Source organism: Vitis riparia, chromosome 9, assembly GCF_004353265.1.
Source record: "Vitis riparia cultivar Riparia Gloire de Montpellier isolate 1030 chromosome 9, EGFV_Vit.rip_1.0, whole genome shotgun sequence".
In the NCBI taxonomy this organism is placed as follows: Eukaryota; Viridiplantae; Streptophyta; class Magnoliopsida; order Vitales; family Vitaceae; genus Vitis; species Vitis riparia.
In genome coordinates, this window is record NC_048439.1 from 7347329 (window position 1) to 7360669 (window position 13341).

A 13341-nucleotide genomic window follows, 5' to 3' on the forward strand; every position below is an offset into this window, starting at 1 on the left:
GCAATAATTTTTTGTGGAGTAATACTTTTTCTTTCAAAATAATTATTTGGAAAATCTGATGCAATTCACACATCCTTCCAATTTTGGGAAAAATTTAAGATTTATTTAATAAAAAATTGAAAAATTTTATTAGAAAATGATGTCATTAGATTAATATGAAATTTATTTTAAATGTTTTTGGGGCATTTGATTTGTTTAGGATTCATTTGATCTCATTCTTAAAATTAAAAAAATACACAATATAACGAAATTTTTTTTATCAATTTTAATTATTACATCACTATTTAAAAATAATTTATTTTCAAAAATTATATTGAAAAGTGGTGTCAAACACATTGTCATTTCATTTTCCCTTCTTTTCTAAATTTTATTTTTGGCCCTTTATTGAAAAATGGTGAAAGTGGGTTGGCATCCCCCACTACCCAAACTCAGCCAAAGTGGAAATATTAGGATTATGCTTTTCAGATTCATTCACTCAATTGAATACAAGTTATTTTAGAGGTGTGGCCTACCCATGTTTTTCCCATATTGATATGATCCTATCCATTCATGTGCACCAACTTCATCAACCCTAAAAGACCCATCACCCCACCATGGGGCACATCCATAATTTGATCATAAAATCAATAGATTTAATGTCTTTGATTGAACAATGTTCCTCTAGTGGGTCACCTTCATTGATGTTTATATGTATATTTTTGGGCATTTGGACCCTAAGACAACTCCCAAACCCATCAATTGCATGGGCTACCAACTCCACTGCCTACCTAGAAAGAGATGTGTGTTCATGGCAAGTTGAACTTCTTTTGGTATTCTTGTCACTTGTCACTTTTTTTTCTTTTAAAAAAATTATGAAAGAGATATGGATTAAAAATGGAAGGAAATCAATTATCATGATTAAAAAAAAAGGGGGCATTATTTTTTAGGCACCTGCCTCTAATAAAACGGGTTCGAAATAAAGATCGATAATTGTCTTATCTCACCCCACCTCCCTCAATAAAATTTAAAATTTTTTTTTGTATTATAAGGTCGCGAGGGGATTGGAATAGGATGACTCTTTCCAAACCCGACTATTTCCATAACTATCCAATTACCTTTCCCATTGTTCAAATTCTAATTTTTTTTATTTTTATTTTTTACATTATTTTTAAAAGTAGAATACCAATATTTTTGGATAAAAATGTGTGATTTTATAATTTTTAAAAAATAAATTAATATGAATATTTTTAATTTTATATCAATTCCATTTTAAAGCAATAGAAAAGATGGTACTACCATCTTTTCATTAAGGAACACTAACCTTAAAAAAATATTAATCCTTCTATACTCTCCTTTCTTCCAAGTAATCATATCCATTTTTTAAATTCTTATTGGAATATTCCTCAATATTCTTGATTGATCATTCATAAACTACAAGAAGCAAATCGTCGTTAGTCTCCTTTTAAAAGAAATTAAAGAAAAAAATTTAATTTTTTTTGACTTATACAACAACCTAACAAATTAAGATAATATCGAAAAATAAAATTTAAAATTTTGATATAATATTTTAAAAAATAATTAAAATTAGGATGAAAATAAAATCAATAAGCTGATGTCACATGTATTATTCGTTATATTTAAATTTTATTGATAATGTGATTTCATTTATTTATATTTTATTCTATGGGTTAGATTTCATAGTATGAATTGAACGGTTGGGATTGAGAATCTGAGGGGTTTATTATTATTTTTTTTTAAAAATATTATTATTGATATTATTTAGGGGAAACCTTATCCTAGACCCACGTGTGTTGTTTTGAAAGGCAAAAAGCCATTAAACCCTAGAAGGGCCACCAAGAAGGACGGTTGTGATTGACGGGAGAGGGCAAGTGGGCTGTTGGTACGGCCAGAAATGGGGAGGAGAATTACAAAGGTGGGTCTGATATAAAAATTGGACCTCAGAGTCCATATCCAAATCCACCTCTTATTTCCCTTTCTTGGTTTTTCACCCTTATTTAGCCTCCAAGCCCTAGCCCTCTATGGTCCATTAGGGTTCCCCCCAAAAGCCTCCTAAAGCCCATCAACTTCTTCTTCTTCCTCTTCAACCTCCCATAACCATTCTGCAACCCAAACCCTAGACTTTGCAGTTGCAGACGGCTTTTCTTTGATTTTTTGATTCCGCAGATCTGGGCTTCACAGTAAGAATTTCTCTCCTTTTTCTCTATTCAGTTTTTTCTTACCGATCTTGTGTTTGGCTTTCACGTTGTTGATTTTCATTTGGATTTGATTATATCTGTTTGTTTTGATTGTGGGTGTTCGTTTTTGTGGATTTGCGATTGTGGTTGTGGCATTGGGGTGTGGGGATTTGGGGTTGGGGAGCCGTAGTTGCAAGGTGAATGGCTAGGGTTTGTGTGAATTTATGTTTAGCTTTAGGTTTTGCTGAGATTTTTGAGGTCTGAACGACTTTTGCTTTGGTCATGGTACGTGCGGTTATGTAACGCTTTTGGGGCTTTATGCCACGTGGCAGTTGCTTTTCGGAATTGAGACTTCCATGGGATTGCTTGAGAGAAAATGAATGTCAGAAATATGAGACTGCTTAGTTTTGTGGCAATCTTTCTCTCTACCGAATCAATTAATTTTCAAGTCTTAACCTTGGCGCCAAAGAGTAAAGGGCGAAAAGGGTAAAGGAAAGTGGTTTATTTGGATAACATTTTTTCTCTCATCAATTGACTATGAAGTTTTAACCTTGGTGCCAAAGAATAAAGAGTGCAAGGGGTAATGGTTGAGTTTAGGTATCAATTTTTCTCTAAACTTAGATCAACTAACTTCAAGTTTGAACCTTGGGGCGGAAGAATAAAAGGCACAAAGGGGTTGAAGAAAAGTAGTTGTGTTTGCATATTGGATGGTAATTGAGTTTTTGAATGCTATGGGCAACTTGCCGTGTGTTTCTTCTATAGACTCGATGGTTGATATGTACCTTATCTAAAGTGCAGGTCATTTGTTTGTTGATCTTAACCATGGCACAATGAAAACAAAGAGTGCAAACAATATAGGAAAGTAATTGAGCTTTTGAATGCTATTTTGTATTGTTTCTTTTATAGATTTAGTGGCATAACGTGTAATTTTGTATAAGAGTAGAGGGTATTTTTTAGAGCAGGTTTGATGGTTTTGTCTTACTAAATTGGTGCATATTTATCGATCAAGAGGGATCCATTAAGCCACTGAGCCCATCCCACAGCATGTAGTAAAATATGTGAAAAAGATGATATCAGGCACTTGAAACCTTTTGGTTATTATTAAATTTTAGTACATTCAATTCTTTATGTAGGATCAATGGCTATTTGTTTACAATCCTTCTTAGGCAGGTTGACACAGGACAAAAACTGATAATATATGATTGTGTGGAACATTGACAGAGCAAAACAAGTGAATTGTTTACTCTAGATAAATGTTATATCTACTCTTCCTGCAGGGGAAAAAAGTCTCCAATGTGTTCAGCTCCTTGCTTTAATTTCACCATGTTAGTACCCAAAAAGCTAGGCAGCCTGTTGTTACGTGAACCACGAAGATTACTCCAATAGAATAGATTTTAACCATTTGGTTTGTATATCCCTTTTCTTATTTTGAGACATTTTATTAGAACTCTAAAGTCTAAAACCATTAAATATGTATCTTTTTCTTTGGGAGATTTGGCTTTGTTTTGCTTACCAAGTGTCTGCTGACTGCTTGGCCTTTTTGGCCATGTTACATTCTTTTATCAAAAGAAATCAAATCTTGTGAGGCAGTGGTTCTTGCTTGAAAGCAGTAATCGTGCAAGAAATTGGCATGATTCATTGAGTTTTAACCATTTGATTTCGTGTTCTAAACAATTTCACACATTTTTTACCACTCAAATTTTAGTCAAATGGTTGAAATTATCTAATCTTGCCAACTTTTGATTCAAGTGAGGATTTTATGATGATTCATTAGATTGTAGCCATCCATAGTTGAAACAAGAATTCCATGTGACCAAAAGGGCCAGACAGTACATGAACAGTCACGTGCTTCTTGTAACAAAGCCAAATTCTATTTTGACATGCTTACAAAATCAGACCAACAAATGGTATAGTTGGATGCTTCCCTTTTTCTTTTTATATGATGAAATTTTAGGGGTATCATATTACCTTACAAGCAAAAGACTTACAAAAATAAATTTGGTCTCTACCATAGTTTTAAAAGACACAAGGCGCACTTAAGGTGCAAAAGTTTCCTTCAGCTTAGGCCCAAGGCACAATTCACGGTGTATGCTTGAGTGAAGTAAAACATGACTTAAGATGCATATTAATTTTATAAAATATGATTATCGAATCAATAAAAAATTTAAGATCTCAAACATTTAAAAGAAACATTCAACAAAAAAATAATGAAATTTTCTATGCTTTACCCATCAAAAAAACAAAAAAGTAATGAAATTATATAAATTTCAATATACAATTAGAAATTTCAAGAATAAAAGTGTTTAAAAAGAATAAGTAAAGTAGACAATGTGGGCCTCTTTAACAAGGTGCATGTTTTGACAAGCGAGCTGCTACAACTAGGGAGTGGTGCCTTCGGCCTAGTCGAGCTTTAATCATGCCTTTTAAAACTATGGTCTCTACTTGGCTTTACATTGATGTGGAGGAACTCCCTTCTGCTCATTATATGACAGAGTGATTTGAGGTCTATTTCTTATAATTAGACAATTGTATTATATGTTCCTTGGATTATGTCATATAATCATAAGAATGTCCTTAAATATTTTGTGAAGGGTGAACATGTTTTTCTGGAATTCTGATAAAAAGGGTTGTTCTCTGGACCATCTAAGTTTAGGTTCCTGTACAATAATGTGGAGCAGGAGGTAAGGGAGGGGATTGCAAATGCTTATCAACAGAGGCTCTCAGAAGATTTGGGGTGGAAGGCGGATATTGAGAGGATCCATTTAGATCAAATTAGTCAGCAAGAAGCAGAGGGCCTTGAGATCCCGTTCTCTGAAAATGAGATTCATTCAGCCTTAATGGAGATGAGTGGGGATAAGGCCCCTGGGCCGGATGGCTTTACTATGGCGTTTTGGCAGAGCTGTTGGGATTTTGTGAAAGGGGAGATCTTGGAGATGTTTAAGGAGTTTCATGAGCAAAGCTCCTTTCTAAAAAGCCTCAATCATACTTTCCTGGTTCTGATTCCTAAGAAAGGGGGAGCGGCTGACTTGGGGGATTTTAGACCCATTAGTCTCCTGGGGGGGCTGTACAAATTGTTAGCTAAAGTGTTAGCTAATAGACTCAAGAGAGTGTTAAACAAAGTGGTAGCCCCAACTCAGAATGCATTTGTGATGGGTAGGCAAATCCTTGATGCTTCTTTAATTGCGAATGAGGTGATAGACTCATGGCAGAAAAGAAAAGAGAAAGGGATCATTTGTAAGTTGGATATTGAGAAAGCGTATGACAGCATCAATTGGCAGTTCTTGCTGAAGACTCTTCACAAAATGGGATTTGGCTCAAAGTGGGTGGGGTGGATGTGGAGCTGTATATCTTCAGCCAAGTTCTCAGTTCTAGTTAATGGGGTTCCAGCTGGCTTCTTCCCGAGTTCTAAAGGGCTTCGTCAAGGGGATCCATTATCTCCTTACCTATTCGTTTTGGGTATGGAAGTGCTAGATGCCTTAATTAGGAGGGCGGTCACGGGGGGCTACCTTTCAGGGTGCACTATTCAGGGGGATAGGAGACACAATCTACAAATCTCCCATCTATTCTTTGCTGATGATACAATCGTGTTCTGTGAGGCTAACAAAGAGCACTTAACATATTTGAGCTGGATTCTTTTGTGGTTTGAAGCAGCTTCAGGATTAAGGATTAACTTGGACAAAAGTGAAATTATCCCAGTTGGTGTGGTGGAGGAGATTGAGGAGATGGCAGTGGAATTAGGATGTAGGGTGGGCTCTCTACCCTCTCAGTACTTGGGCTTGCCATTAGGGGCTCCTAATAAAGCCACCTCAGTTTGGGATGGGGTGGAAGAGAAAGTGAGAAGAAGACTAGCGCGATGGAAACGGCAATATATATCAAAAGGGGGGAGAATCACTCTCATAAGAAGCGTCTTGGCTAGCATGCCAATCTATCACATGTCTTTGTTCCGAATGCCTAAGTCAGTGGCTAGGAGATTAGATAAAGTTCAAAGAGATTTTCTGTGGGGAGGGGGAAGTATGGAAAGGAAAGCTCATCTAATCAAGTGGGAGGCGATTTGTGAGGATAAGAGCAAAGGAGGACTAGGCTTAAGGAAGCTAGTGCTCTTGAACAAAGCTTTGCTTGGTAAATGGATTTGGAGATTTGCTTATGATAAAGATGATCTTTGGAAGCAAGTGATAACAGTGAAATATGGGCAAGAGGGTCATGGTTGGAGAGCAAAGAGGGCTTATGGGGCTTTTGGTGTGGGGGTATGGAAGGAAATATGGAAGGAAACCGATTGGTGTTGGGATAACATGGAGTTCAAAGTTGGCAAGGGAAGCAAAATCAATTTTTGGACTGATGTGTGGTGTAAAGGTTCAAGGCTGTCCCAAAACTTCCCCCATTTATTTGCTATGGCTGCCCATAGGAATGCGACGGTGGAGGAGATGTGGGATCAAAATTTTGGTCAAGGGGGGTGGAATCTAAGATTTTTGAGGGCCTTTAATGATTGGGAGTTGGATATGATAGGGAACTTGTTGCATGTGCTGAGGGATTACAAGCCTTCTATGGAGGAAGATGCTGTCTGTTGGAAGGGAGGAAGGAATGGCAAATTTAGGGTCAAAGAAGCCTATAGACTGGTGGCAAGACCCAATGATTTTGTCTTTCCTTCTAGATACATTTGGGTGGATACAGTTCCAACCAAGGTCTCATTCTATGCTTGGGAGGCTACGTGGGGGAGGGTGCTTACTCTTGATAGACTTCAGAAAAGAGGATGGCAGCTACCCAATCGTTGCTTTCTATGTGGTTGTGAAGAAGAAACTGTAAATCACATTCTTATTCATTGTATAGTGGTCAGAGTTCTGTGGCATATTGTTCTTGGGTTATCAGGTGTGCAGTGGGTCTTTCCAGAAACTGTAAAGGAGGTCTTAACTAGCTGGAAGGGTCCTTTTGTGGGAAAGAAAAGAAAAAAGATATGGAAATCCATTCCGTTATGTATTTTTTGGACGGTTTGGAAGGAAAGAAATAGGCTAGCTTTTAGGGGGGGAATGTTAGATATACAAAAGCTTAAGAATTCTTTTGTTTGTAGTTTGTGGAGTTGGGCTAGATTGTATATTGGTGAGGAGCGTATGTCCCTTATAGGGTTTTTGGAATGGTTGGCGTCCAACTAAGGGGTGGTGAGCCTTGTTGGTTTTTTTTTTTGGTTTTGAGAGGGGTTGTTGCTTTGTATACCCCCTGTATACTTGTAACTTTCCGCCTCTTTATTAATATAGTCTGATGTTTATCTATCAAAAAAAAAAAAAATAATGTGGAGCCTAGTTTTCTTCTAAGAAGTTTATGCAAAATGAAGACAAGAACATTGTGATATTAATAGATAATCTTGTCTGTCCTGCACTGAAATGACTGGTAGAGTTCCTAAGTTTGTATATTTAAAAACATTTTTGTTTTGGTGGCACTGTGGCAGCAGTGTTCGGTGTGGTTTTCATTAGAGAGATTATACTAGACCGGCTACAAGTCCTTGAATATGGTATTTGTGCACAATCCAGATTTGGTTAGTGGTTCTCTCCAGGAAATGACAACCTGCAAATAACTGGCAATTATTGGGCTAAATAACCACTTTTCAAAGGGTCAGATGCTAACCAAATACCTAAGATGAATGATTGTTGTACCTAAAATAGATAAGCAATTGTACTAAAAAAAAGGCTCAGGTTGCTTTTGTATGGCTATGGTGATGTTACTAAGATCAGCTCCATGGATAGATTCATAAATCCTTAAAGCAGAACTGTGGTTAAAGATTTCATTAGGTTTTATGTGGCTTTAGGCTTTGGTTGTGCTGGCTCCTTGGCTATCACTCTCGTTTTTTGATCTGTTCAAATGATTTAAGATTGTTTGAGAAAAATGAGTCTTCCTTTTTCTTCCCCATTTGTCAACATTGGAATTTTTCATTGTATATGTGATTGTTACTTCACCTATGTACATTTGATGCAAGTTGCAGTAAGGGAATCAACTGTTCTAGCTTCAGAACATGCTCATCAATGATGATATTTATTTCTCCATTCTCATCCTTTTTTTTTTTGCTCCTTTTTTTTTGGAGCAAACATGTTAAGAATCACCATCAAGACCATCGTATATGGGAAGTATACAAGGAACTCCTGAATATTGTTCTTAGGTGAGCATGCAGAAATATTCATAAAAAGCTGTTAGTGGACTTACCTGGTGTCTTTACACAGCTTTTTTAGGATGTAATGCTAACTGTGTTTCTTGGGATTTAGGATGTCACATGCAGTAAGTTGAGTTTAAACTATTGCAATATATATAGTGTCTTCTCAACATTTGATTAAAAAAACCCTGTTTTACCAGGTTGTGTTAAATTTTCTCCTTTGCCTTTTCAGGACAATCTCATGTTAGTTAATTATTTTCTGTCTAGAGTATAAGTGATTCACAATTTAGTAGATTTAGTTAATTATTTTACTAAATCCTTTTTGTTTTGTTCTGAGTTATTATATCATTCTTAGGTCGTTTTTATTCAAAATTTTAGGAGCATATGCCTTGTATGCTGTTTTGACAACAGAAACCCAATTGGTGGACTGTTTAGTTGGTTTGTCTAGGCATGTGGCACATAGAACAGGAAGTATAACACAGTTTGGTGCTTGTACTCTAAAATTTAGTGCAATGGAGTTTAGATATATTTAGATCATCTTGATATTTTTTCTGTGGAAGGAAAAAATAGAGAAATCTAGGTTTTCATTTATGGTCATGTGCTAATTAGATGTGGAGTCAATCTTATGATTAGGGATGTCAGTGGGGTGGGTTTGGGATAGCTGGTTCTGTCCTAGGTTTTGGGATAGCTTGCTCTATCCTGATCCCAACCTCTAAATCCTTTGTACATTCCCCATTCCTAGATCAAATATAGGTGGCAGGGTGGGTTGGGACCTTGGCAACAGGGGTGGGATGGGCTACTTACCATTACCAAAACTGTGGATGCCATGACAGGAAAGGCTAGGGTTGATGGTGGAGAGAGCATTTGATTGAAAATATTGATGCTATGATCTCTAGTTGGTTGTCTTCCCATTGTGGGTTGATTTATGCTGGAGAGAGGCTTGGATTTGAAGTTGTTACACCTGATTTTAGGATTGATCTGCTGTGTTCACATGCTAAAGGTATGTTGATGGGCTTCCACTTCTGGGTTGATTTGTTCTGTCCACATCCTCTCATACCTTTATCCCATCATCTTCCTGGATTTGAACAAGATTATGATAATTATTAAGAACCTGTTTGTGGACATTTTATGCAGGGAAAGATGCATGGTCATTTTAGCCTGTGAATGGTGTTTTGAGCACATGATGGTTTTGGAATGACGAGAGATTCCCCTTGCTTTGTTTAGGGTTAGGTTTGTGAATGACTAAAGTGATATTTTAATTAATTGAACACATAAGATAAAAGTACATATTTACCTCCAATCCAGGGCAGGGTGGGTTGAGGCGAATAAAACCCTAGCACAGCCTGAATCTGATGTGGTTTTTTGGAATAATTCCCAAACCCGCCTCTATCCTGAATATGCTGTTCCCAAAACCCTAATAATAGGGGTGGGGAGGGCTGGGTTAGCCGATAACCCTGACCTGTTGCCATCCCTACCTGTAGTTAGTGTTCCTTAATACCGGTTTCAATGTGCCGTAGTTCATGCTTGTAAAATTTTTTTGGAAGTACAAATTTAAGGAATATAATTTTATTTGGGTTTAATTAAATTTTTTTATAACTGCTACAAAAAGAATAAACATAAAATGGGAAATTACTGACTTATCCAAGAAAGAAATTTGCTTTTCTTTTATAGGGTAGGGAGGTATTAGTTTAATCTCTAACCTTTAGGCTAGTGAGAGGTATTAGTATTTAATCATGTCCTTGGAGTAACCTTATGGATGTTGTGGCAAGGCTTGTGGAATGAATTGTCCTGCCTTACTGAGGCATAAAGCTATGTTTGAGCCTCAATGATAAACTCTCACTCATTAAAACATTGCCAAGTACCTCAGTGGACCTCTCTACCAGGGTATTACTTGTTTAGGTCATTGCTAAGCTGCAACCCTCGGCAAGTTGGCTAATTGATTACTTCAGAAAATTGTGGTAGTGTGTAGATTCTGACATGTTATGAATTAGAATTTTCAACTTTATCACTAGGATTGCATATTCAGAATTTCGGACTGGAAAGATTGTTAAATGATAAATGGTATTGGAAGTGTTCTGTGTATGCTTTTATGGTTGCTTTGCTGCTAGAGTCATTCTGCTTATTCTTGCTCTCTAAAAGATGTCTTTTCTGTCTAATGCAGGAATTCATCCCTTTCTACAAAGATGGAGGATACCTTTACTCCCAACAATGAGCAAGCCAATTCAGAAATACAGCTTAACAAGCGTAGGAGAAAGAAGTCCATAGTTTGGGAACACTTCACTGTGGAAACTGTTAGTGCTGGATGCACCAGGGCATGCTGTAAGCAGTGTAAGAAGTCATTTGCATATATTACTGGTTCAAAGCTGGCTGGCACCAGCCACCTGAAACGACATATTGCCTTGGGGATCTGCCCAGTTAGTCGCCGCAATCAGGAGAAAAATCAACTAACCCCGTATACACCAGCCTCCCAAGCTGGTTTTACTGGAAATTCTACTGATGCACCTAAACGACGGTACAGAGGAACCCCAGTATCTGCAAACATCCCTTTTGATCAGGATCGTTGCAATCAGGAGATTGCAAAGATGATCATCATGCATGAGTATCCGCTTCACATTGTGGAGCATTCTGGTTTTATCAATTTTGTTCACACTCTTCAACCCCAATTTAATATGGTTAGCTTCAATTCTATCCAAGGGGATTGTGTGGCTTTGTTCCTGAGGGAAAAGCAAAATCTCTTGAATACCCTTAATGGAATTCCTGGGCGGGTTAGCCTTACTTTGGATATGTGGACTTCTGATGAAAATCTAGGATATGTTTTCCTAACAGGACACTTCATTGATGGTGAGTGGAAGTTGCACCGCCAGATTCTTAATGTTGTAATGGTACCATCTCCTGAATCAGATGATGCCTTTGCTCAAGCTGTTGTGGCTTGCCTTGCAGATTGGAGTCTGGAGAGCAGGTTATTTACCATCACTCTGGATCAATCCTTCTCTAGTGAAACAATGATGGGAAATCTTAGAGGTGTAGTGTCTGTCAAGAACCCACTTATATTCAATGGCCAGTTGTTAATTCGAAATTGTTTTGCTCGTGTTTTGAGTTCTCTTGCACAAGATGCACTAGGGGCAATGACAGATACTGTCAAGAAAATCCGTGAAAGTGTGAAGTATGTAAAAACCTCAGATGCTCATGAAGAAAAGTTCCTGGAGCTGAAACACCAACTTCAAGTCCCTAGCACAAAGACCCTTTTCATCAATGACTATACAAAATGGAATTCAACGTATCATATGCTAGCTGCTGCATGTGAACTAAAGGAAGTATTTTCATGTCTTGATACTTTTGATCCAGATTACAAGGAAGCCCCATCCATGGATGACTGGAAGCAGGTAGAAACTCTTTGCACATTCTTGAAGCTTCTTTTTGATGCCGCCATTATCTTCACTGGAAAAACATACCCAACTGCTAATACATTCTATCATGAAGTGTGGAAAGTTCAGTTAGAGCTAACAGAGGCAGCTAAGAGCGATGACCCCTTTATTAGTAACCTAACTAAACCTTTGCAAGATAAGTTTGATAGATATTGGAAGGATACTAGCCTTGTCTTAGCAATTGCAGTAGTTATGGATCCAAGGTTCAAAATGAAGCTTGTTGAGTTCAGCTTCAGTAAGATATATGGTGCTGAGGCTGAGATGTGGATCAAGATTGTTGATGAGGGTATTCGAGAGCTTTTTGTTGACTATGTTACACAACAGCCTCTTCTATCTATACAACCGGCTTATGTTGAAGAAGGTACTGAAGTCATCTCCCAGACTTACATGGAAGAAGGTACTGAAGTCATTCCCAAAACAGAGATGACTGACGGAGGACCCCTTCTTTCTGATAGTGACAGGCTCTCAGATTTCGATGTATACATCTCTGAAATTTCGGGTGGCCAGGATATGAGATCAGAATTAGATCAGTATCTTGATGAGTCCCTTATGCCTCGGTCTCAAGATTTTGATGTATTGGCTTGGTGGAAACTGAACAAGCTAAAGTATCCGACTCTCTCTAGGATGGCATCTGATATACTGTCAATCCCAATAACGACTGTTGGCCCAGACAATGTGTTTGACACGGTAGGCAGAAAGATTGATAGTTATCGGAGTTCATTGCGGCCTGTGACTCTTGAGGCCCTCATCTGTGCCAAGGACTGGCTCCAGAATGGAGCCACAGAACCAGATATGTCAGTCCCACCAATTGTGAAAATGGAATTTTAAGCTTGGTTTATTTTTCATCTTGTAGCATAGAGAGATACCCTTTTTATCCATGGAGTTTTAGACTTGATATATTTTTCGTCTTGTAGAAATAGGTAGATTTAAGCTCAAGTTTATTTGCCATCCTGTAGAATAGATACCTCATATCCATGATGGAATTTTTATGTGTTGAAAGAGCAACTCATGTCGCAATTGTCTAATTCTTTCCTACCATGAGATGTATATCATCCTGCTCCAATTATTGGTTTCTTGTACAGTGGAAGTCTCCTGTTAGTTTATTGCCTTTCCTTACCTCAATCTGAAGTTTCTGTTTTTATTTATATAATTTTTGGCTTGCATGTTTTCAGTTTCATATATATATATATATATTAATCATGGAGCATGTTGAGACTTGAGAGTCAAACCAGGAGGAAACTGCCTTGTCTCTCTCTCTCTTTCAACTCTTCTTTCTGATTTTTTAATGAAACTGACTATATGCTTTGCCATTGTCTTTCTTAGACAACTATTTCAAACAAATGATTTTAGAAATCTAACCATTTTTCTTTTCATATGTGCCTTGTCTTCATATTCAGCTTGCTAACATTCTTCTTTGATCGACTGTCATTGAGTACTTGAGTACTTTCATGAACATTTTCCAAAAAGAAAGCAGCAGCATTTTTTATTTTTTATTTATTTTTAATTGAATCGAATCATTTCAAATGATTTTTAATGATTTTTTTTAAAGGTATTTTTTAAAAATTTGTCAAATACCTTTATATAGGAGGCGTTTGGTACACGGGAATAG

The 13341-nt window shown here is 37.2% G+C and overlaps 1 protein-coding gene across 1 annotated transcript; it reads left to right on the forward strand.

Moving 5' to 3' along the window:
* Positions 1–1966: 1966 nt before the first annotated feature.
* Positions 1967–12879, forward strand: LOC117922662 (zinc finger BED domain-containing protein DAYSLEEPER-like). The gene is made up of 2 exons (XM_034840835.1): positions 1967–2177; positions 10469–12879. Exon 2 carries the CDS (start codon positions 10491–10493, stop codon positions 12558–12560), a length of 2070 nt encoding a protein of 689 aa, XP_034696726.1. The 5' UTR covers positions 1967–2177; positions 10469–10490; the 3' UTR covers positions 12561–12879.
* Positions 12880–13341: the final 462 nt, after the last annotated feature.

Coding starts and splice junctions, on each gene's coding strand:
- LOC117922662 (XM_034840835.1), top strand. CDS start 10,491: ATGGAGGATACCTTTACTCCCAACAATGAGCAAGCCAATTCAGAAATA.